At 47.9% G+C, this 23,974-nt stretch overlaps 1 protein-coding gene across 1 annotated transcript in view; it reads left to right on the top strand.

Moving 5' to 3' along the window:
* INPPL1 (inositol polyphosphate phosphatase like 1) overlaps nucleotides 1-23,974 on the top strand; it is a gene marked incomplete at its 5' end in the record, with an annotated part of 84,366 nt that overhangs the window by 40,520 nt on the left and 19,872 nt on the right. Inside the window, 9 exons of the mRNA XM_083609569.1 lie at nucleotides 493-582; nucleotides 2,444-2,542; nucleotides 8,154-8,304; nucleotides 9,165-9,271; nucleotides 17,155-17,257; nucleotides 20,649-20,845; nucleotides 20,966-21,083; nucleotides 22,733-22,829; nucleotides 23,672-23,810. Coding sequence (XP_083465695.1) covers nucleotides 493-582; nucleotides 2,444-2,542; nucleotides 8,154-8,304; nucleotides 9,165-9,271; nucleotides 17,155-17,257; nucleotides 20,649-20,845; nucleotides 20,966-21,083; nucleotides 22,733-22,829; nucleotides 23,672-23,810 — 1,101 coding nt within the window. The remainder of the gene's footprint in view (nucleotides 1-492; nucleotides 583-2,443; nucleotides 2,543-8,153; nucleotides 8,305-9,164; nucleotides 9,272-17,154; nucleotides 17,258-20,648; nucleotides 20,846-20,965; nucleotides 21,084-22,732; nucleotides 22,830-23,671; nucleotides 23,811-23,974) is intronic.

Genomic DNA, 23,974 nt, shown 5'->3' on the forward strand with positions numbered 1-23,974 from the left:
TCTCATTTTATTTATTTACTAGTCACGATTGCTAGTAAATTAATTTAAAAATAAATTTATGTATTTTACTGGATCAGAGGTAGCCTCCCTCTCATTCAACGGGACGGAATCTGAATCCCGAATCCTGTGAGCCCATTTCTGTTCCCACCTGTCCTACCTGGGACATCGTACGTTGTGTCAGGTGTGGGGCAGGTAAGGGCGCAGCAATTAGCTGATCCTTGGGGCTTGCAGAGCACAGGGTTTTCACAGAGCATGATGGTGATCAGCTTCACCGAAAAACCTGTGTATTCATTACCAGCCCGTCCTCTGTGTTCTTTCTGGTTTGCTGCTTTGAAAAGCTTTAGAGGCCCAATTCCACAAAGCCCTGGAACGGGACTTGACTCTGGCACCCCCAGAATCAGTTCCCGGGGCCCCGGGCGTCTCCTGCCCCTCCTGTGCCAGAAAGCTTCTCCCGGTTCTTTGTTTTCCAACCCTCCTTCTTATGGTCCCCAGACGGCCAGCCAAACCGGAGAGCAGGAGCTGGAAAGCCTCGTCCTGAAGCTGTCCATCTTGAAGGACTTCCTGTCCAGTATTGAGAAAAAGGTGAGTGCCAGACTCCGCACTGACGGGTCTGGTGGCTGTTGCTGGGCTGCAGCCACGAAACCTGGCGAGGGGGACACCCTCTGCTCTTCCCCGTCCTCTCTGGAAGGAGAATGGGATGGAGCCCCATGCTGGTGCTGCTTGTTAATAGTAATAATGATAATAATAATAATAATTTATTATTTATACCCCGCCCATCTGGCTGGGTTTCCCCAGCCACTCTGGGCGGCTTCCAACTGAATATTTAAAAAAATACAGCATCAGACATTAAAAACTTCCCTAAACAGGGCCGCCTTCAGTTCTCTTTTAAAAGTAAAATAGTTGTTTATTGCCTTGACATCTGGTGGGAGGGCGTTCCACAGGGCAGGTGCCACCACCGAGAAGGCCCTCTGCCTGGTTCCCTGTAACTTCACTTCTCACAGTGAGGGAACTGCCAGAAGGCCCTCGGTGCTGGACCTCCGTGTCCGGGCAGAACGATGAGGGTGGAGACTCTTCCTTCAGGTATCCTGGACCGAGGCCATTTAGGGTGTTAAAGGTCAGCACCAACACTTTATTATCTGTCCTGTGCCCTAAGCTCCTGGAGTGGGATAGAGCATTAAAACACAATATTAAAAACAATTTAAGAAGCGAGAAGCGAGAAGTGAAGTTACAGGGAACCAGCAGAGGGACTTGTCAATAGTGGCGCCCGCCCTGTGGAACACCCTCCCATCAGATGTCAAGGAAATAAACAACTATCTGACATTTAGAAGACATCTGAAGGCAGCCCAGTTTAGTGGAGTTTTAATGACTGATATTTCAATTAGTATTTTTAATCTTTTGTTGGAAGCAGGCCAGAGTGGCCAGGGAGACCCAGCCAGATGGTGGTTGTTATTGTTGTATTATTATTATTATTATTATTATTATTATTATTATTATTATTATAATAACTCAGCTTGTGGAAATTAGGCGTGCTCTGATAATGCAAGTGTCAAAAGCCAGGAGGTAAAGAAGGGGTGTCCTCAGCATCCTCTGAAGGTGCCAGGCGCAGCTCTTTGGTGAGGGAGTCCCAGGACTGAGGGGCCACCACAGAGGAGACCCTCTCCCGAGCTTACACCCTGCCCGAGCTTCTGAGGGCAGTGGAACTGTCAAGACAGCCCCTTGTGTCAATCTTGGTGCCTGGAAGCCCCCTTTCAGTTGTTTGGGGACTGTGTCGTTTAGGGTTTCAAACACCAACAGACACGTCTTGAATTGAAATGGCCTGGCAACCAGCACAGTTATTTTAAAATGGGGAAAACATAGTGTGATCTGAATGGGACCCCAGCCAGCGACCCGACAGATGCGTTTCGGGCCAGTTGAAGTTTCCGAGTCGTCTTCAAGGGCAGCCCCACGCAGAGCGCATTGCAATCATCCAATCTGGAAGGAGCATGGAGTTCAGATAATCTCCATCCAAAAGCAGCCATAGCTGGCGAATGCGCTGTATCTGGGAAAAGGCCCTCCTAGCCACCAAAACCGCCTGAGCCTCCAATGGCAAGATCAAATCCAAGATGGAGATGGAATTCTGCCACGGCCCACCAGTCCCTGGCTTCTCCCACAAGGGGGGAGAAAGCATGAGGGGATCTGAGTGCCAGATGGGCAGGGTATAAATTATTATTATTATTATTATTATTATTATTATTATTATTATTATTATTATTATTATTTCAACAGGGTTGTCTTAACTGTCTAATTTAATTGCCAACATTTACGTATTAACATCCGCACAGCTGGTTTTACACTTTGCAGGCTGCTTTAGAAGCCCGTTTTGGGTGTAAGCAGAGTATAAATCGACGACAAGGATAATCCCGAGTTATTATCATGATCATACTCTCAACTATCCCCCTTGCAGGCTTTGAAAGCTCTCCAGGACATGAGTTCCACAGCCCAGCCTGGGCTGGCCCTGCCTTCTTCGCGAAAAGCAAAGAGCATTCCTGTCCAGGCATTCGAGGTAAAAGCCAAGTCTTTTCAATCACTCCTTAGGCTCAAGCCCAAGGCCCTGAGTTGCGGTTGTCTGCGTGCAGAGAAGGCGCAGAAGGAGCTCCAGGTTTTTAGCCCTCCGTGGTGCCAAAGGGAACAATTTGGGCTGAATGTCCCAGAAGCCAAAGAGGCCGTCCAAATTCACCCTTCTGGTCGCCAGGGGGGCCAAGATTCAGTCACCTTTGCAACTCCTTCCAAACAGTGGCAAAAAGGAGATTGTGTATTAATTTGCTGCATTCCCTCCATTCCTGTAAAGCTTCTTAGAATCATAGAATCATAGAGTTGGAAGAGACCACAAGGGCCATCAAGTCCAACCCCCTGCCAAGCAGGAAACACCATCAGAGCACTCCTGACATATGGTTGTCAAGCCTCTGCTTAAAGACCTCCAAAGAAGGAGACTCCACCACACACCTTGGCAGCAAATTCCACTGTCGAACAGCTCTTACTGTCAGGAAGTTCTTCCTAATGTTTAGGTGGAATCTTCTTTCTTGTAGTTTGGATCCATTGCTCCGTGTCCGCTTCTCTGGAGCAGCAGAAAACAACCTTTCTCCCTCCTCTATGTGACATCCTTTTATATATTTGAACATGGCTATCATATCACCCCCTAACCTCCTCTTCTCCAGGCTAAACATGCCCAGCTCCCTTAGCCGTTCCTCATAAGGCATCGTTTCCAGGCCTTTGACCATTTTGGTTGCCCTCCTCTGGACACATCCTTCTTGAACTGTGGTGCCCAGAACTGGACACAGTACTCCAGGTGAGGTCTGACCAGAGCAGAATACAGTGGCACTATTACTTCCCTTGATCTAGATGCTATACTCCTATTGATGCAGCCCAGAATTGCATTGGCTTTTTTAGCTGCCGCGTCACACTGTTGGCTCATGTCAAGTTTGTGGTCAACCAAGACTCCTAGATCCTTTTCACATGTACTGCTCTCAAGCCAGGTGTCACCCATCTTGTATTTGTGCCTCTCATTTTTTTTGCCCAAGTGCAATACTTTACATTTCTCCCTGTTAAAATTCATCTTGTTTGTTTTGGCCCAGTTATCTAATCTGTCAAGGTCGTTTTGAAGTGTGATCCTGTCCTCTGGGGTGTTAGCCACCCCTCCCAGTTTGGTGTCATCTGCAGATTTGATCAGGATGCCCTTGAGTCCATCATCCAAGTCGTTGATAAAGATGTTGAATAAGACCGGGCCCAAGACAGAACCCTGTGGCACCCCACTAGTCACTCTTCTCCAGGATGAAGAGGAACCATTGATGAGCACCCTTTGGGTTCGGTCAGTCAGCCAGTTACAAATCCACTGAGTGGTAGCATAGTCAAGACCGCATTTTACCAGCTTCTTTACAAGAATATCATGGGGCACCTTGTCAAATGCCTTGCTGAAATCAAGGTAGGCTACATCCACTGCGTTCCCTTCATCTACCAGGCTTGTAATTCTGTCAAAAAACGAGATGAGGTTAGTCTGACATGACTTATTTTTCAGAAATCCATGCTGACTATTGGTGATCACAGCATTCCTTTCTAGGTGCTCACAGACTGTTTGCTTAATGATCTGCTCCAGAATCTTCCCTGGTATTGATGTCAGACTGACTGGGCGGTAATTATTTGGGTCCTCTCTTTTCCCCTTTTTGAAAATAGGGACAACATTTGCCCTCCTCCAGTCTGCCGGGACTTCGCCTGTTCTCCAGGAATTCTCAAAGATGACTGCCAGTGGTTCTGAGATCACATCTGCCAGTTCTTTTAATACTCTTGGATGCAGTTCATCTGGCCCTGGAGACTTGAATACATCTAAACTAGCCAAGTATTCTTGTACTATCTCCTTAGTTATTCTGGGCTGTGTTTCCTCTGCTGAATCATTTGCTCCAAATTCTTCAGGTCGGGCATTGTTTTCTTTATTGGAGAAGACTGAGGCAAAGAAGGCATTGAGGAGTTCAGCCCTTTCTGTGTCCCCTGTTTGCATTTCACCATCTTCTCCTCTGAGTGACCCCACTGTTTCTTTGTTCTTCCTTTTGCTACGGACATACCCATAAAAGCCTTTTTTGTTGCTTTTAACCTCTCTAGCAAGCCTGAGTTCATTCTGTGCTTTAGCTTTTCTGACTTTGTGTCTACACGTGCTGGCTATTTGTTTGAATTCCTCTTTGGTGGTTTCCCCCCTTTTCCATTTTTTGTACACATCCTTTTTTAATCTTAACTCAGTTAAAAGTTTTTTAGATAGCCACCCTGGCTTCTTTAGGCACCTTCCATGTTTCCGTCTCATTGGTATTGCCTGAAGTTGTGCTTTTACTATCTCCCTCTTAAACTCCCAGCCATCATGAACTCCCTTTCCTTTTAGTATTACTGTCCATGGGATCTCACCCAGCACTTCCCTAAGTTTTATGACGTCGGCTTTCTTAAAGTCAAGAAATTGAGTCCTAGTATGCTTGGCTGCTCCTTTCCGCTGTATAGTAAACTTCAGAAGAGCATGATCACTCGCGCCTAATGATCCTTCCAGTTCTACCCCACTAACCAGGTCATCAACATTGGTTAGGACCAGATCTAAAATGGCTGTTCCTCTTGTTGCTTCTCCCACTTTCTGGACAATGAAGTTGTCTGCAAGGCCAGTGAGGAATCTGTTTGACCTTATGCTCTTGGCTGAGTTTGACATCCAACAAATATCCGGGTAATTGAAGTCCCCCATTACTACTATCTCCCTTCCTTTTGCATGCTTGGCCATCTGTTCCAGGAAGGCATCATCTATGTCCTCCGTTTGGCTTGGGGATCTATAGTAAACTCCCACAATGAGGTCACTGTTATTCTTCTCTCCCTTAATTTTGACCCAAATGCTCTCACTTTGGCTTTGAGGTTCTAAATCTTGGATCTCTTCACAGGTATACACATCCCTGACATATAACGCCACTCCTCCTCCTTTCTTGTCTGGTCTGTTTCTCTGAAATAGATTGTATCCCTCCATTATTACATTCCAATCGTGGGACTTATCCCACCAGGTTTCAGTGATGCCTATTATGTCATATTTAGTTTGCTGTACCAAGAGCTCAAGCTCATCTTGTTTATTTCCCATGCTTTGCGCATTAGTGTACAGACATTGAAGTCCATTAATCATTCCCCCGTGTCTCTTATTTAAGGATTTTTTCCTCCCACCACTAGGTCTGTGTGCTGTTTGCTCCATTTGGTCTATGACATTTGGATGATCATCTTCATCAATTGATAGACTCCTACCTTCAGGGGCACTGTCTCCCTCCCCCACATTAGTCAGTTTAAAGCCCTCCTGATGAGGTTTCTGGAATTTTTGGCAAAAACATTCCTCCCAACCGTTGTGAGGTGCAGCCCATCGCTTGCCAGAAGTCCATCTTTAAAAAACCGCAGTCCGTGATCTAAGAATCCAAACCGTTCCTGTTTACACCATTTGCGAAGCCAGTTGTTCACTTCCACTATTTTTCCCTCTCTCCCTGGGCCACGTCGTTCAACTGGGAGGACAGATGAGATGACAATTTGTGCATTTAATTGCTTCAATTTCCTGCCCAGAGCCTCGTAGTCTCTTTTGATCTTCTGGAGGCTATTGCTTGCAGTGTCATTGGTTCCCACGTGAACCAAGAGGAAGGGGTATTTGTCAGTGGGTTTTATGATTCCTTGCAGTCGTTCAGTTACATCTTGGATCTTAGCCCCGGGAGACAGCACACTTCCCGAGACATCTTGTCAGGCCCACAAATCACTGCTTCTGTTCCCCTCAGTAGGGAATCCCCTATCACCACTACACGCCTCCTCTTAGGTCCGGTCGGGGTTCTTCCGTGAGCTGTCCGTTCCAAGGTCGCCTGCACATTCCCTGAGGGCTGACTGTGCTGCTCGTCTTCATATACCTGATCGACTGTAATGAGGGAGAGATCCTGAAATGGAGTCTGCTCTTCGTCTTCCATGCTAGGGGAGAGGACCTCAAAGCGATTGCGTATTTCTAAACAATCAGAGCGAACCCTGGGCCTCCTACTTCTTTGAGTCACGTTTCTCCATATATCTGGCTCCTGTGTTGGTGAACTAGCCTCCTTCTCAGGGGAGTCCCCTGTCTCCTCCTTGGTGGAGACGGTGTGCTCTGTTGCTTCCAAGAAGAGCTCCAGTTCTCTAATTCTTTGGAGCGTAGCTACACATTCCTCCAGTTGCTGGACTTTGTTTTGTAAGAGGGCAATCAACATGCAGTTGCTGCAGGTAAAGCTGCCTGCAACCTTTGGCAAGATGGCAAACATTGCGCAGGAACCGCAGGCGACTGCAGCTGTTCCCTCACCCTCCATCTTGAGAACGTGTCGTTGGGGGTGACTACAGCGGTCCTCCATCATAAAAAGCGTGAAGACAGGACAAATAACTCCTCCCCCCAAAAAAACCTAGGTCTCCCCCAACAAACGTTTGAGACTAGCTCCCCTAAATCTAAAAGATGGATCAAACTGCGTGCGCCGCTGCCCTGCAAGCTCTGATAAGCTCCTCCCACAGCTAATCACCTGCCTCAACAGAAACCCTGCCCCCTCTGACCTTTGCACAGCAGCTAATCAGCCACAAGAAACACACACAAGAAAACCCTTTTTGCTCCTTCTTCAGCTGCTGCCCTGCAAGCTCTCTTCTTGGAGTCACCGTTGGCCCATGTAGCTTAGCATTGCCAACACTGACTGGCAGGGTTTCAGGCAGGGGCCCGATCCTCCCTGGAGATGCCCCTGGGACATTCTGCTTGCGAAGACGATGCTCTCCGCTAAGGCCCCTTCCCCAATTAATTGAGGAGGCAGCGGCAGTGTAGTGGTTAGAGCATTGAACCAAGGCCTGGGAGACCAGGGCTCGGATCCTTACTTGGCCACAAAGCTCTTTTACCAGGTGACATCAGGCCAGCCGCTGACTCTCGGCTCAGCCTACCTCGCAGGGTTGTGGTCAGGATCAGCGGGGAGGTGTAGAGCTGTGTGTCCTACCTTGAGCTCCCTGGAGGAGAGGTGGCCTATAAATGCATGAAACATAAATAGATGCACAAATAATTGTCTTGTGTCTTGAGAAACATCTCACAGTACGCCCCACGGAGGACCTTACTATCTACAAATAATAACACCTTGGAGATCCCTGGCCTCAGAGAGATTAGGTTGGCCTCGACCAGGGCCAGGGCCTTTTCGACAATGGCCCCAGCCTGGTGGAACGCTCTGCCACAAGAGATCAGCGCTCTGCGGGATTTGTCATCTTTCTGCAGGGCCTGCAAGACGGGGTTGTTCCGCCTGGCCTTTGGTCAGGGCTCAGCCTGACTTCCCTTTTCTTTTTGTATAAGAACTAAGATGAAAGAGGCCTCCCAGGATTCTCACAGGCCCATATAAGATCAGCATAAATAGCTGGGCCAATGAGCACTTACTGTCCCCAACCCTAACCCTGTGGAAAGCCATCTAATTTAATTTGATTTAGACCTGTTTTTAGGAGGCAGTTTACTTATTTTACACTAATGTTATATATTTGATGTTAGTTGCCCTGAGCCCGACTTTGGCCGGGGAGAGCGGGATATAAATAAAAGATGATGATGATGATGATGATTGGACATCCTCCCTCCCTCCCTCCCTCCCTCCCTCCCTCCCTGTCAGGTGAAGCTGGACCTGACCTTGGGCGACCTCACGAAGATTGGGAAATCTCAGAAGTACACCTTGAGCGTGGATGTGGAAGGTGGGAAGCTTGTTGTTCTGAAGAAGCAGAAGGACTCCCAGGAGGACTGGAACACCTTTGCTCACGACAAGAGTAAGGAGGAGCCCAGAGTGTGTCTTTCGCTGGAGACCCACTGCCAGCAGTGCCCCTCTTGGGGACCGAGTCTCCTTTGCCCTCCAGACGATCAGGTTGTGGCCTCTTGAGGAATCCACCTTAAGGAACAAGCCCTCTCCAAAGAAGGGGCGAGGGTTTCCTCGTCATGTTTTGCCTCGACTGATGGCTTGAGCTGCCCCCTAAAACATCTTCTCGTGCATTTGAGAACCTGCCCACAGGGAACACACTGTCTCAGCCTGGTCCCCTGCCCAGCGATGTGTTGGACTACAACTCCCATGAGCCTCAGCATCTTACGTCTGTGCAGGCCGGGGCTGTTGGGAGTTGTAGTCCAACAGGTGCCGGGGAGGCACCAGGTCAGCGAAGGCTGCATTCAGCTCCTACCTGTCTATCCAGAAATGCACAGCGGGTGAAGCAGCCCGAAAGTGAATTCCTAAGGGAAGGCTAACTGGAAAGGGGGAAACCATCATTCCTACGCATCATCGCTTTTGTATTTATTTGATAACAATTATACACCCCTTCACTGTAAAAAGAGAGAAAACCCTCCCAAGCGGTTCACACGAAAAAAGATAAAGCAATAAAACGAAAAGGTTGCAACAATAATTTACGACTTTCGAAAAGTTAAAATAGCAACAGACTGAAAGCGTTAAAGCTCGCACCAGCTTTCTAAACACCTGGGCAGGCTTGTCTAATCCAAAATGTTTTTAGCAGGCGCTGAAAAGAGTACAGTGAAGGTGCTTTCTTGAGGTCAAGTGGCAGGGAGTTCCAAAGTGCAGGTGCTGCCGCACTAGAAGATCCGAGTTCGTTCAGATACTGATCCCCGTCTCCCTCTTTCTCCCCAGTCCGTCAGCTGATAAAATCCCAGCGGGTGCAGAATAAGCTGGGAATCGTCTTTGAGAAGGAGAAAGAGAAGACTCAGCGGAAGGACTTCATCTTTGTTAGTGCCAGGGTGAGTATTTGGAGCGCCAGCGGTCAAGATCCCCTTGGCCAGAGGAGCGTGGAAAGGTCAGGCGGAGGGGCAGCGACCGGCCCCAGGTCCCCCCGGCGAGCTTCTCGGCCAAGTGGGCGATTTGAACCCTGGTCTCTCCCACATTCTAGCCATTGCAGCACCATGGGCTCTCAAGGTTTACTCATAAATCTTGGAGGTTTTGTAAATAAGTTGAATGGGTTGTGCTTCTGCCAGCTGCGGCGCTTTGCAGTCCCTGGCTATGTAGCTCTCTCTCTGTGTCTCTGCTCCCGTCACTGCAGTGCTGGTTTACGTATAAGCTAAACAAGCTATAGCTTAGGGCCCCTCTCTCCTGGGGGCCCCAAAAAAATTTAAAGGAAGAAAAACCTGGATGTACATTTCCAAAATCTAAGATAAAAAAACAAATAGAATAAAACCTACATACAGTAACAGTGTTTTGTGTTGTGTAGGCTCCTATGATGTAAGTCATGGGCCTCGCCTGCTAGCCTGCTCCCTAAAATATCACTGGTTTGCTCTTTTCTATATATAGGGTGCCTCCATTTGCATGGCAACACATGCAAATGGCTTGAGATACCTATTAGGTCCATAAATTACCATCTAGCATATACAGTCATACCTCATGTTACGTTTGCCTCATTTTACGTTCTTTCAGGTTACGTCCCGCGGCGACCCGGAAGTACCGGAAAGGGTTACTTCTGGGTTTTGCCACTCACGCATGCGCAGAAGCGTTAAATCGCACTTCGCGCATGCGCAGAAGCGTCAAATCGCGCCACGCACCTGCGCAGATATGGCGCTTCAGGTTGTGCTCTTTTCATGTTGCGAACGGCCCTCCGGAACGGATCCCATTCGCAACCAGAGGTACCACTGTATTCAACACAAAAAACAGCGACAATTTGTTGTTGACAAAGGACAGCTGGACATATAAAGGGCCCCATTACCTTCAGTAGCTTAGGGCCTCACCAAACCTAAATTTGGCCCCGCCTCACTGTGATTTCTGCCACAAGGAAGGGTTGTTGTTGTGGCTGCCACTCAGGGACTCGAGCGCATGAGAATGTTGACATCCATGTGCACAGCAAGTTGGTGCCCCATCCGTTGCCGTGGTTGTTGTGACGTGGGGTTTGTGATTTCAGCTCTCTTGACATAATACGCTGGAGACAGTTCTGTAGTAACACTTCTTTATTAAAGCAAACAAGACTGAGAACTGAGGAGGGCAGAGCTACATTTATAGGGACAGGGAACTAGCTAGAACGGATACATTTTGGAGGGAACAATATCAGGCAATCACAGTCCTGCCTTTTGGAGGAAACCAATAAGACAGAGGATCCAAATACAGCAGCTTAAATGAACCAATAGTAGCTGTACCCTCTGGAACCAAAAGGCAGTTACTTTACCCTAATGCAAATACAGACAACAATAATACAGATATAAAATCCTTTGACTCAATACACAACACCCCTCCCCCCCAGTGAGCACCACAGACGTAATCTCTCAGGTACTGTGGGGTCCTACAACTTCTACTTGATCTCCTGACAACAGGTGTTGCCGGTTCTGGATTGGATGTTACCTGTGGTGGTGGGGGGGTGCTATAGGGGTTTCGTCAGGAACAGATGGAGTCCCAGACATCGCAGGGTCCCCTACCTGTACCTCGTCATCCTGAGGACTAGCAGACCCTGGTTCATTTGCTGAAGCCCCTGGTGACTGCACCTCAGGGCCATTTTCACTCTGGTCTTGCAGCTCTGCGTCGTTAGCCAGGGATGAATTATCTGACCCCTCCCTGCTGAGCGCCCGGCGCCTCAGCTGATCTATATGTCTCTTCCAAACTTGCCCATTTTCCAAGGTCACATAGTAGGACACTGGTCCACTAGTCCGGGTGACCACACCAGCCACCCACCGCGAACCTCGTGAATAGTTCCTCACCCAGACCAGATCTTCAGGGGCGAGATACCTTGTTGTGTCAGCCTCAGCCTGGGGGGTTGCTCTTGAATTACGGTTTGGCATTTTATCGGGGTGGACATAATCCAGCACCGTTACCAGTCTTCTACCCAAGAGCAGCTCAGCTGGCGACTTGCCCGTCGCAGTACACGGCGTCGCATGCTGCAAAAATAACATTCGCGCGATGCGAGCTGACCAGTTACCCTCCATTAAGCGCGCAATGGATTCTTTGGCTGTTCTTACCATGCGCTCAGCCTGCCCATTGGAGGATGGGTGAAAGGGCGCGGATGTGACCCCTCTTATGAAGTTATCAGCCAAGAATGCCCTGAATTCTTGGGATACAAAAGCTGCCCCATTATCTGATACAATGGTCTCAGGTAACCCGTGGGTTGCAAACAGCTGCCTCAACACCTTGATTACGGCAGCTGATGCCATGCTAGGGACCATCGCCACTTCTAACCATTTGGAATATGCATCGACAATAACCAAAAAGACCTTCCCCTGGAATGGCCCAGCAAAATCTAAGTGCAGCCGGCTCCAGGGAGATCTGGACTGCTCCCACCAGTGAACTGGTGCTCTGGCCACTTCTGGCCGCACCTCTTGGCATGCCTTGCATGTTCGTACCCATTGTTCTATGTTCTGGTCCATTCCAGGCCACCACACATAACATCGGGCTAGCGACTTCATCCTGACCATTCCCGGGTGTTCCATGTGAAGCGTCTCAAGAACCCTGTTTCTCAGTGGTGCTGGGATGATCACCCTATCTCCCCACAGGAGACAACCCTTATGCATGGACAACTCGTGCTGCCTTGTCGCATAAGGCCTGAATTTGTCTTCATGCGGACCACCTGGCCACCCCCTCCCCACCCAAGTGAGCACACGGGAGAGAACAGCATCTTTCCTCGTTTTCTCGGCTATATCAGTAGCCGTTGCAGGAGCTCCCGGAAGTGTTTCCAGCATCATTATGTGCTCCGCTGGGGCAGGATCCACATTGCTCCCGCCAGGAAGAGGCAATCGACTCAGCGCATCAGCGTGGCACAACCGTTTCCCCAGCACATGGGTCAAGGTGTACTGGAACCCGTTCAGGAATATAGACCAACGCAACATTCTGGGGGAGAGAATTTGTTTGTTTGTTCGGGTTGAACAACCCTAACAGTGGTTTGTGGTCCGTTTCAATGGAGAAATGGCGACCATACACATAATCATGGAACTTTTTGATTCCTGCCACAATTGCAAGCGCCTCTTTGTCAATTTGAGCATAGTTGCGCTCCGTGGGCGACAACGTACGGGAATAGAAAGAGATGGGCTTTTCCGACCCATCCGGTTCCCTATGACTCAGCACCGCCCCCAGGCCGTATTGAGAGGCATCACATGCCAGGACCAGCGGCTTCGACTCATCATAATGAGCAAGGACGCTCCTGCTACTCAGCATTCCTCGCAAGGAGTCAAAAGCCTTCTGCTGCCCCTGCCCCCATCGCCACACATTCTTTTTCTGCAACAGTTGATGTAATGGTTCAGCTACCGAAGCTTTCTGGGGTAAGAACGAATGATAAAAGTTAATAAGTCCCAGGAATGACTGCAACTGCGTCTTGTTCTGTGGTCGTGGTGCCTCGATGATGGCCTTAATCTTAGCATCTGTGGGGTGGATGCCTGATGCATCAATTTTAAACCCCAAGAAATCCACAGTTGGCACCCCAAAACTGCATTTTTCCTTTTTCAGTTGCAACCCCACCTCCTTGAACTTGAGCAACACTGCACGGACACGCGCAACCAGTTCCTGTGGGTCTTTACCAGCAATCAAAACGTCATCAAAAAATGGCAAGACCCCCGGCAGACCTCTTAACAGGCGTTCCATGAGCCCTTGAAAAATCCCTGGGGCCACACAAACTCCAAATTGTAATCTGTTAACTCTGAACGCCCCTTTATGTGTGACAATAGTCTGCGCTTCCGCTGATTGTGGGGTTACTGGCAGCTGTTGGTAAGCTTGTGCCAGGTCAATTTTGGCGAACACCTAGCCCCCAGCCAGTTTAGCCAACAGATGTGATACGACTGGAATGGGGTATGAGTTTCCCCTGAGTGCCTTATTGATAGTACATTTGTAATCTGCACAGATCCTGACTTCCCCATTTGCTTTAAGGGGCGTGACGATTGGAGTCTCCCACTTAGCAGAGTCCACGGGTGAGAGAACTCCCTGCTTGACCAATTTATCCAGCTCTGCTTCGATCTTGGGCTGCAGTGCAAATGGCACTCGCCTTGGTTTGAGTCGGATTGGGGCCACCCCAGGGTCCAATTCGAAGTCAACTGGGGGCCCTTTATAACAACCCAGTTTTCCATTAAAGAGACCAGCAAATTCTTTGCATAATGCCTCGCTCATCTCAGGGCAGGTTTGGATTGAATTAAGCCCTGATATACTCAGTCCCAGGGCGGGGAACCAGTCAGTGCCCAGGAGACTGGGGCGACTGCCCTTCGCAATCACCAGTTTGAGTACCGCCTGTTTGTCCCGGAACTGTACTCTCACGGCACACATTCCCATGACATGGATGCGGCCCGCTGAGTATGACTGCAAGGTTGCCGGGAAGGGCTCCAGAGGGGGCAACTTACCCCTGGGAAAGAATGTCCTCGCGGTCTGGTCCGACACGATAGTGAATCCAGATCCGGAGTCCACCTCCATGTCGCACAGCTGACCCTCAATCTTCACCTTGACGTGTGCCTTGCCTTGCGCTGGAAACTGCACGACCCTCTCTGTTACGTAGTGGCAGTCCTTTAGAACATGGTTTGCCGTGGACGGTCTGCGAAGCTCCAGTCTAGTTGCTCCTGTCGCTCCCAACGCCGCCGATCTACAGACCCTGGCGATGTGACCTGTCTTCCCGCACATCCGGCACATAGCATCCCGGAAACGACAACTCTTCCGCTCATGGTTTCCGCCACAACCAGGGCACCTGCCTCGGTGATCTTTGTGCACTGTGCAGGCCTGACGCACTGACTCGACCCCACGGACTGGGCTTTGGCTCGGAGTAGCCTCTAGCTCGTCCATGGCATGCGCAACTTCTATCTGTGGCTTTGGGGCCTTGCGACTGGCCTCAAGCTCCTCTCTTTCATAATTCTCTGTGGCGGTGGCCTCCTTCAAGGCTGAAGCAAGGGTAACCTCTTCTTTAGCCACGATGCGTCTTCTGGCTTTCTTGCTGCTCAGACCACCGATAAACTGATCCAGGAGAGTCTCTTCCAGATCTCTGAAGTCGCAGTGCTGAGCGAGCTTCCGCAGTTCAGCTGGGAATGCAGATACAGACTCCCCAGCACGCTGCTGCCTCCTATGAAACTCCAACCGCCGGGCCATCTTGGTCTCAGTAGGCGCCAAATGGCTTGTCAGGCAGGCAAGAATATCTTTGAGAGGTGTCTCACTTAGCTTCACTGGAGCAAGCAATGCCTTGGCCAGCTTGAAGGTCTCAGGCCCACAGTAGCTCAGGAATGTGGCCCTTCTTTTGCTGGCATCGGTGATCCCTTGAGCCACTGCGAAGAACTCGAAGCGTTCGACGTAGTCTTCCCACGTGTGGGGCTCTGATGGCTGGAAGGGCTCCAATACCCTTGGACTCTCCATTGTCCTGTGGGCAGGGTCGTCTTCTCAGCCAGCCAGTGAGTCTTGTTCTTAGCTACAATCCGGACTCTGAGGCAGGGCTGCGTTTAACCGCTCCTCAGCATTCCGGATCCCACCTTCGTCGCCAGTTGTTGTGACGTGGGGTTTGTGATTTCAGCTCTCTTGACATAATATGCTGGAGACAGTTCTGTAGCAACACTTCTTTATTTAAGCAAACAAGACTGGGAACTGAGGAGGGCAGAGCTACATTTATAGGGACAGGGAACTAGCTAGAAAGGATACATTTTGGAGGGAACAATATCAGGCAATCACAGTCCTGCCTTTTGGAGGAAACCAATAAGACAGAGGATCCAAATACAGCAGCTTAAATGAACCAATAGTAGCTGTACCCTCTGGAACCAAAAGGCAGTTACTTTACCCTAATGCAAATACAGACAATAATAATACAGATATAAAATCCTTTGACTCAATACACAACAGTGGTTTCCAGTAACTGGGATTCAGAAGCATCCCTGCCTCTGACTGCAGAGGCAGCCATTGTGGCCAGCGGCTATCAATAGCCCTTTCCTCCTCCATGAATTTGTAGCATGAGTTAGCATGAGTGGCATGAATTGGGGCTGAAGAGGGTCGGGGAGGGCAGTGCCTTGCTGCTCCTGGAGGGAGGGAGCCCCGTGGATGCGACCGGAGGGGAGGAAAAAGGAGAAAGGAACTGGCAAAAATTCACCAAACATCCAACATTTATTATTATTATATTTATGATTTTCAGTTTTATACTTTTTAATAATTTGACAGTCATTTTGACATTTCAAAACTTGACTTCCTTCCCCCTCTTTCTGCGGTGCCTTAAATTTGTTTTTTACATTTTCTGCGAATTCCAATTACTATTTTCTAATAATAATTTTTATTAGGTTTACATATAATCACATTACGCAACATCATATCTTCTTATTTAATCTTTTTGCCTCATCTGAGCCTAATGACTTCTCTCCCTCCCACCGAATGGTTTACAAACTTAGGTTTTGCTTCTTTTTGTTTCACTACCTTTCCTGTTCTTATTATGTCATTACCTAAAAAGTTACATTACTCTACCTGAATAGGTAGCAATTTCATTTTACAAATCTTCAGATAACCCTGCTAATGATGTTAATTGCTTACAGTTATCTTTCAAATATAGTATAAATTTGTTCCAGTCCTTTTGGAATGCTTGGTGTCGCTGGTTGCGGATTCTTCCCACCAGTTTCGCCAGTTCTGCAAAGTCCATCATTTTCAACTGCCACTCTTCTTTCGTTTGTAGCTCCTGTTGTTTCCATCTTCGGGCTAACAAAATTCTTGCTGCCGTAGTTGCATACAATAACATTTTTTTTATCTTGTCTCAGAATCTTTTTACCCACTATACCCAATAAGAAAGCTTCTGGTTTCTGCAAATTCCAAATTAACTTCATTTACTCATTTATTCATCTACTTTAAATGTATACTCTTATAAAACTGCAGGTTATTACAGTAGCCCTGCCAATGTTCTTAAAAGCATCGACGTTTGTGAGAAGTACAGGTGGAATTGCTGGTGTGTTCAAAGCCGGAGGCCTCTGGCATCAAGAGGAGTAGAAACGTGCTGCTTTAAGAATACCGTATTTTTCGCTGAATAAGACGCACCCGACCATAAGACGCACCTAGTTTTAGAGGAGGAGAACAAGAAAAAAATGTTCTCTCCCTCTCTGCTCAGCACCTCTCCAGCAAAGCGGGAGGAGAAATGGAAGGGGCTCTGTTTCCCCCTCTGTTTCGCTGAGAAGGCACTGTGCAGCTTTCCCTCTCTGCTCAGCACCCCTTCAGCGAAGCGGCTGGAGAAGCGAAGCCCCTTCCATTTTTCCTCCCGCTTCGCTGAAGGGGCGCTGCGCAGAGAGGGAAAGCTGTGCAGCGGCTCTCCAGCGAAGCGAAGCCAGGAGAGCAAGAGGGATTGATCCCTCTTTCTCTCCTGGCTTCAGCAAAAGCAACATGAAGCCTCTGGCGCACAGTGGGAGGCTCTTGCTGCGCTCAGGAGGCTTCGGGAGGTTATCCCTGAAGCCAGGAGAGCAAGAGGGATCAGTGCGCACCGATCCCTCTTGCTCTCTTGGCTTCAGTGAAAGCTGCGCAGCCTGCATTCGCTCCATAAGACGCACACACATTTCCCCTTACTTTTTAGGAGGGGGAAGTGCGTCTTACAGAGCGAAAAATACAGTAACTATGGAAGCGGGGGGATTGCCTAGAAAGTTGGGAGCCCTGGGTGGTTTTTCCTGCTTGTGTTTCTCTGAGGCTGTTCTCTTTGTCTCGCTGCCCTCCTGTCGTGTTCCCACCCCCCTCACTACAGAAACGTGAGGCCTTCTGCCAACTCCTGCAGCTGATGAAGAACAGACATTCGAACCAGGATGAGCCGGACATGATTTCCATCTTCATTGGCACGTGGAATATGGGTCAGTCTTGCCATCGGGATGTGTGAACCTTTCCTGGGCTGTCACAGGTGTCGGGGTCGAGAGAGGAGCCGCGGGGAGTAGTCTGCTGTTACATTTATTCCATAAAATGTGTAGACCCCTTGATGGCAAAAACAAAACAAAAAAGCTTCAAAGCGGTTTACGGAAAAGGCAAAGCACAATTATCAATAAGAAGAATAAATTGCAATAATGTAAGTCTTTTGGAAAGGTAAAGGTAAAGGGACCCCTAACCATTAGGTCCAATCGTGACTGACTCTGGGGTTGCAGCGCTCATCTTGCTTTATTGGCCGAGGGAGCCGGCATACAGCTTCCGGGTCATGTGGCCAGCATGACTAAGCCGCTTCTGGTGAACCAGAGCAGCGCACGGAAACGCCGTTTACCTTCCCACCCCAGTGGTACCTATTTATCTACTTGCACTTGACATGCTTTTGAACTGCTAGGTTGGCAGGAGCAGGGACCGAGAAACGGAAGCTCACCCCGTCACAGGAATTCAAACCGCCGACCTTCTGATTGGCAAGCCCTAGGCTCTGTGGTTTAGACCACAACGCCACCCGCGTCCCTTTTAGGAAAGTTAAATAAGCTAAAAACAGATTAGAACTCGCACCAACTTTCTAAATACCTGTGTAGGCTCGCCTGTAAACAAGAATGCTTTTAGCAGTCACCCAAAAGAGAACAGCAAATGTTCCTGCCCGGTGTCAGTACAAAGCCCATGACTTTTGCACATTTATTTTTTGTGCTTTGGGCAAAGAAAATAACAAAAAATAAAAAGGGGATGCAATGTGGCTGGGCGTCCGGGAAAATAGACTCTGACGATCCCACCCACCATTGCACCCAATATGTTTCAATTAGTCGTACCTTGGATCCCAAATGCCTTGGTACTCGGACATTTTGGCTCCCAAACGCCATAAACCCGGAAGTGAGTGTTCTGGTTTACGAACATTCTTTGGAAGCTGAACGTCCCGACGGGGCTTCTATGGCTTCCAATTGGCTGCAGGAGCTTCCTGCAGCCAATCAGAAGCCATTTTTTGGTTTCCGAATGTTTTGGAAGTCAAACGGACTTCCGGAACGGATTCCGTTCGACTTCCAAGGTACAACAGTATATGCAATTTTTTAAAAAAAAGATATTTATTGAAGTTTTACAAACATAAGTTTACAAAATGAAAAAAGGTCATATAAAAAGAAAAAAATACAAAAAAGAGAACATAGAAAAATACATGAAAAAGAAAAAAGAGGAATAAAAATACAAAATACAAAAGACAAATAGTTAACAAAGAATTAAAAACAAATCCGTTTTTTGTAACTTTGAACTCATTAGCTTATTTCCTTGGCCTCCTCACACCTCCCCTTTTTGTATTTTGGCTTTAAACGCAATCCTCGGAACGTAACATCGCTTACCGTAATGCAAATTCAAAATACAGTCGTACCTTGGAAGTCGAACGGAATCAATTCCAGAAGTCCGTTCAACTTCCAAAACATTTGGAAACCAAAGTGCAGCTTCCGATTTGCTGCAGGAAGCTCCTGCAGCCAATCAGAAGCCACAGAAGCCCCGTCGGATGTTCGGCTTCCAAAAATAGTTTGAAAACCAGAACAGTCACTTCTGGCACTGTGCGGCATCCGGGAGCCAAAACGTTTGGGAACTGAGCTGTTCAACTTCCAAGGTATGGCTGTAATGCAAATTACACAAATTCAAAACATTTCCACAGTCTGAAAAACCAGGAACATCCGTGCTCCTGCCAAAAAGACTAAGAACACTCTCTGCAAAAACATTAAGCGGAAACAAAAATATTGAAGCAGAACCTTTGCCTTATAAGGTCCCAGGCTGGGCGGTAGAGCAAGGCTAGGGGAAAAGCTGGTGCGGCTGGGTGGTCCCAGCAGACTCCCCTCGACCCCCCCCCCCCGCTGCAATGACTGGCCAATGGTTGGACGCCTCTGGGAGAGCCCACTGGGGTGGAGAGCCCTGCTGCAGTGAGGCTCCTCACAGGGTCCCTGCCATGGGAGCATATTCCCCCAGTGCTTTACCAGTTGCACTGGCTCCCGGTGGAGTACAGGATCAGATTTAAGGTGCTGCTTTTGACCTTTAAAGTCCTTCACAGCCTAGGACCCTCGTACCACGTTCAGATTTTTGGGCATTGAATTACAAGAGGATCTGTCCTGGAGTGTCAACACAAGGGGGCTTGTGAAGAAGGCGCAGCAGAGACTGTACTTTTTGAGAATTCTAAGGAAAAACCATCTTCCGCAGAAACTGCTGCTTGCCTTCTATCACTGTGCCATTGAGAGCGTGCTCACTTATGGCTTATGTGTGTGGTACGGAAGCTGTACTACCCAGGACAGGATGGGGTTGTGCAGAGTTGTTAAGGCAGCAGAGAGAATTGTTGGCTGCCCACTTTCCACCTTAGAGCAGATTTATGCCACAAGGTGCCATAGGAAGGCACTGGACATAGTAAAAGATCCATCGCATCCTGGTCACTGTCTCTTCGAGCTCCTGCCATCGGGACGGAGATACAGGACGATGAAGACAAGAACGAGCCGTCTTAAGATCAGCTTCTTCTCCAGAGCGATCTCGGCCCTGAATGGGAAGCCTGGACTTTGAAAGTCATCTAATCTTCCTTGCTGTATTATACTGTATTGTTTTAATTAGTGTTTTTATGGAGCAGTCAAGTAATTTCGTTGTCCCTGAGAGGGGGCAATGACAATAAAGATATTATTATTATTATTATTATTATTATTATTACCTACGGGACCGCCTCTCCCGGTATGCGCACGGAGGACCTTAAGGTCCATAAATAGCAACACCTAGGGGTCCCGGGCCCTAAGGAGGTCAAATTATCGTCCAACAGGGTCAGGGCCTTCTCAGTGATGGCTCCGACCTGGTGGAATGCTCTGTCCCATGAGACCAGGCCCCTGCAGGATTTAACTTCCTTCCGCAGGGCCTGTAAGACAGAGCTATTCCGCCTGGCTTTCAATCTGAACTTAGCCTGATCTTTTATTCCCCTTCCTTCCCTCGCCCTCCCCTTTTTATGAAGATTACCCGCTCTGTGATCCCACAGCTCATTCTCCCCTGGTCTCCTCGCTGGCCCAAATAGGACTAATTTAGCCAGCTAGCCCTGGTGATCATCTAATGTTTATTGGATGGATTTCCCCCCAAATTTATTTTTGAATTCTGAATTTACTGTTATTCACGTTTTATACTGTATTTTAAGCTGTTTTTGCTGCATCAATTAAGTGTTTTAAATTTGCTGTTAGCCGCTCTGAGCCCGGCTTTCTGAACCGGGAAGGTTGGGGTGTAAATAAAAAATTATATTATTATTATTATTATTATTATTATTATTATTATTATTATTCTGATTGGCTGTCTCCCTCTTCTCCTCTGCAGGCAGCGTGCCGCCTCCCAAGAACATCACCTCCTGGTTTGCCTCGAAGGGCCTGGGCAAGACGCTGGACGAGATGACCGTCACCATCCCCCACGACATCTACGTCTTCGGCACCCAGGAGAACTCCATGGGGGACAAGGAGTGGGTGGACTTCGTGCGCGGAGTCCTCAAGGAGTTCACGGAAATAGAGTACCGGCCGGTGGGTGCCCAGGAGGAGGCAGAGGGGCCGCCTGGAGAGGGGCGGGGGGAGCCTGTTTCTCTCTCTCCCCAGCCAGGTCTTCCCATAAGAAACGTCGTCTCCTTGCTTGCCTCTTTCCAGATCGCCATGCAGTCCCTGTGGAACATTAAAATAGCCGTCCTGGTGAAACCAGAACATGAGAACCGGATCAGCCATGTCAGCACCTCCAGCGTGAAAACCGGGATCGCCAACACTCTGGGTAAGAGGAGAGCTGTCCGGAGGAAGGCTAGGCTGCCCCAGCAAGAGTCTTGGGTAGGAATAAGCCAGGTCGTTTTAGCGGTTTCCATACTGAGTCCATTTTAGAGTCATGCAAGTGTGCAACATAGGAAGTTGCCCCGTGTGCTTGTTGTAAACAAAAATTTGCCCTTTTCCCTTATGGGGTATCCAAGAGCCCATATAGAGTCCTTACATAGGTTCCCTATTGGTAGGAGAAAATAACAGAGGCCAACCAGAGACTATTGAGAAGCAAAGCAGCTAGTCAGCTTTGATCTTTATTGATCTGTTGCAACAGGGTGCTCCCCTCACCTGCAGGAGAGAGGAGGGACCCAGAAAAATGGCGCACAAGGCCTCATAAAGACTTTTGAAATTCCCATCCTGTAGATCAAGACCACCCCCAGAAACATCATACATACATCACAGAAGGGGTCTGACATAAGACCACTCCTACATCACAGAAAAGGCGGTCTAAAACAGAAATTTGAATGTTGTTTTTCTCCTGTCGTTGTTTATCTCCTGTTTGGCAGGTTACTTGATTGGATTTCCTGGGGAGCCTGGCCAGTCTTTTGTAATGATAAATACTTAGTTCCTGGGCCAGGTCACAGGCTCACACCCTATTCATATCTTAAATGGGTCCTTAAGACAGGATTTGTGAGGAAAGAGACAATGGGGAGGTTTCCCATTTTGACCTTGTAGAGAAAACATTGGATCAGTTTAGGAATCAAAATGGTTCCAGGTCGGTCTTCCTGTGCTGATCTATGTACGTGCTTGGTTGGTACACTTGTGAACATTGCCATATATTTAAGACCTCAAATTCCTATCACATGCTCTCAGAGTAGCCCAGTATCAGATAGGCTAGGTACAAATAATAAAATTACTATTAATATAAAAGTCAACGCAAGAAGAGCCCTGGCTGCTGGATCAGTGCAAAGTCCAGCATCCTGTTCTCACCGTTGCCAACTAGATGCCCTAAAGCGAAGCCCTCTCCCCATCTGGGATTCCCTTTGACTGGTATTCAAGTCTATACCCGCTCTGACTGTGGAGACAGAATACAGCCAATGGTCGCTTTATCCTCCATTAATCTGCCTAATCCTCTTTTAATGTTACCCATGTTTGTGGAAAGGGGAAAGTTTCAATGAAGCAGCACTGGAGGAGTTTGTGCAATTCCCCTCTCCTGCCGAAATGCCTGCCTCCCGCATCACCTCAATTATTTTGCTTCCTTTTTTATAATAAGTCTTTATTGGTTTAAAATACAAGCATACAACAAAGGTAAGTATAGCAAAGTTAAATACAAAAAGAAAAAATCATCACAATGTAAAAGCAGGGGAAAAAATTGAAAAAATAAAAAAGGAAATTAAAAAAAAGAACCAAAATTTTATACAACATCATGTCCGTCAAATAAAATTTTCTGCATAAAACTGCCAATCATTCTCATTATACTTTTTGTATTGTCATGGTTTTATCGCACAGTTTTATTTTATATCCTTTTCCATACATTCCACTAAGATATTTGTTTCATTTATTTATTGTTCACAAGTATCATTCCAGTTCTGCTAAGATGGTATCATTTTTACAATATAATCTTGTATATTCCTTAAATATTTTCCATTCTCCATGTGTTTTGCTTCCTAGGCAATAAGGGGGCTGTCGGTGTCTCCTTCATGTTCAACGGCACGTCGTTCGGGTTTGTGAACTGTCACCTCACCTCTGGCAACGAGAAGACAGCCAGGTAAGTCCTTTCCCTGCCACGCCAGGTAGGCTGGAGGGATCTTGAGCATTTTGGAATGGGGTTGGGGACACAACTGCTGGGCTGGAGGAGCCCTTGGCCCAGTATACCTGAAGGAGCATCTCCATCTCCATCATTCAGCCCGGACACTGAGGTCCAGCTCCAAGGGCCTTCTGGCAGTTCCCTCCCTGTGAGGAGTGAGGTTATAGGGAACCAGGCAGAGGGCCTTCTCGGTGGTGGTGCCCACCCTGTGGAACGCCCTCCCACCAGATGTCAAAGAGATAAACAACTATCTGACTTTTAGAAGACATCTGAGTCAGTTTCGGGAAGTTTTAAATGTACAATCTTTTATTGTGTTTTTAATAAACACAATTTTGGAAGCTGCCCAGATGGGCGGGATATTAATAATAATAATAATAATAATAATAATAATAATAATAATAATTATTATTATTATTATTATTATTATTATTATTATTATTATTATTTCGACAGGGTTGTCTTAACTGTCCAATTTAATTGTCAACATTTACATATTAACATCTGCACAGCTGGTTTTACACTTTGCAGACAGCTTTAGAAGCCTGTTTTGGATTTTAGCGGAGTATAAATCAACAAGATTAATCCCGAGTTTTTAACGTTTGATGTTTTATCGTGTTTTTAATATTCTGTTGGGAGCTGCCCAGAGTATTATTATTATTATTATTGACGTGTTTCCTATGGAAAGATTCATAAATGAAAGGAAAAAGTAAACTGTGCTCAGAAACCCTGCGCAGAACCGGCTCCTTCTTTTGCCACGCTCTCATGCACCTCGGTCCTCATTTTCTCCCATCTCCACTGTCCAGGAGGAACCAGAATTACCTGGACATCCTGCGCCTCCTCTCCCTGGGCGACAAGCAGCTCAGCTCCTTCGACATCTCCCTCCGCTTCACTCACCTCTTCTGGTTTGGGGACCTCAATTACCGCCTGGACATGGACATTCAGGTGAGGAAGGGGGTGGGCTTGGGAGGGCGCGAGAACAGAAGAGCAGCTTGCTGGATCAGGCCCGTGGCCCATAATCCTGACCAGAACCCTCCTCTCACCATGGCCAATCAGATAACCAGCATGGGAAACCTGCGAGCACAATCCGAGCAGAAGAGCATCTCTCT

This window comes from Podarcis filfolensis (genome assembly GCF_964270895.1).
Source record: "Podarcis filfolensis genome assembly, chromosome: 4".
NCBI lineage: Eukaryota > Metazoa > Chordata > Lepidosauria > Squamata > Lacertidae > Podarcis > Podarcis filfolensis.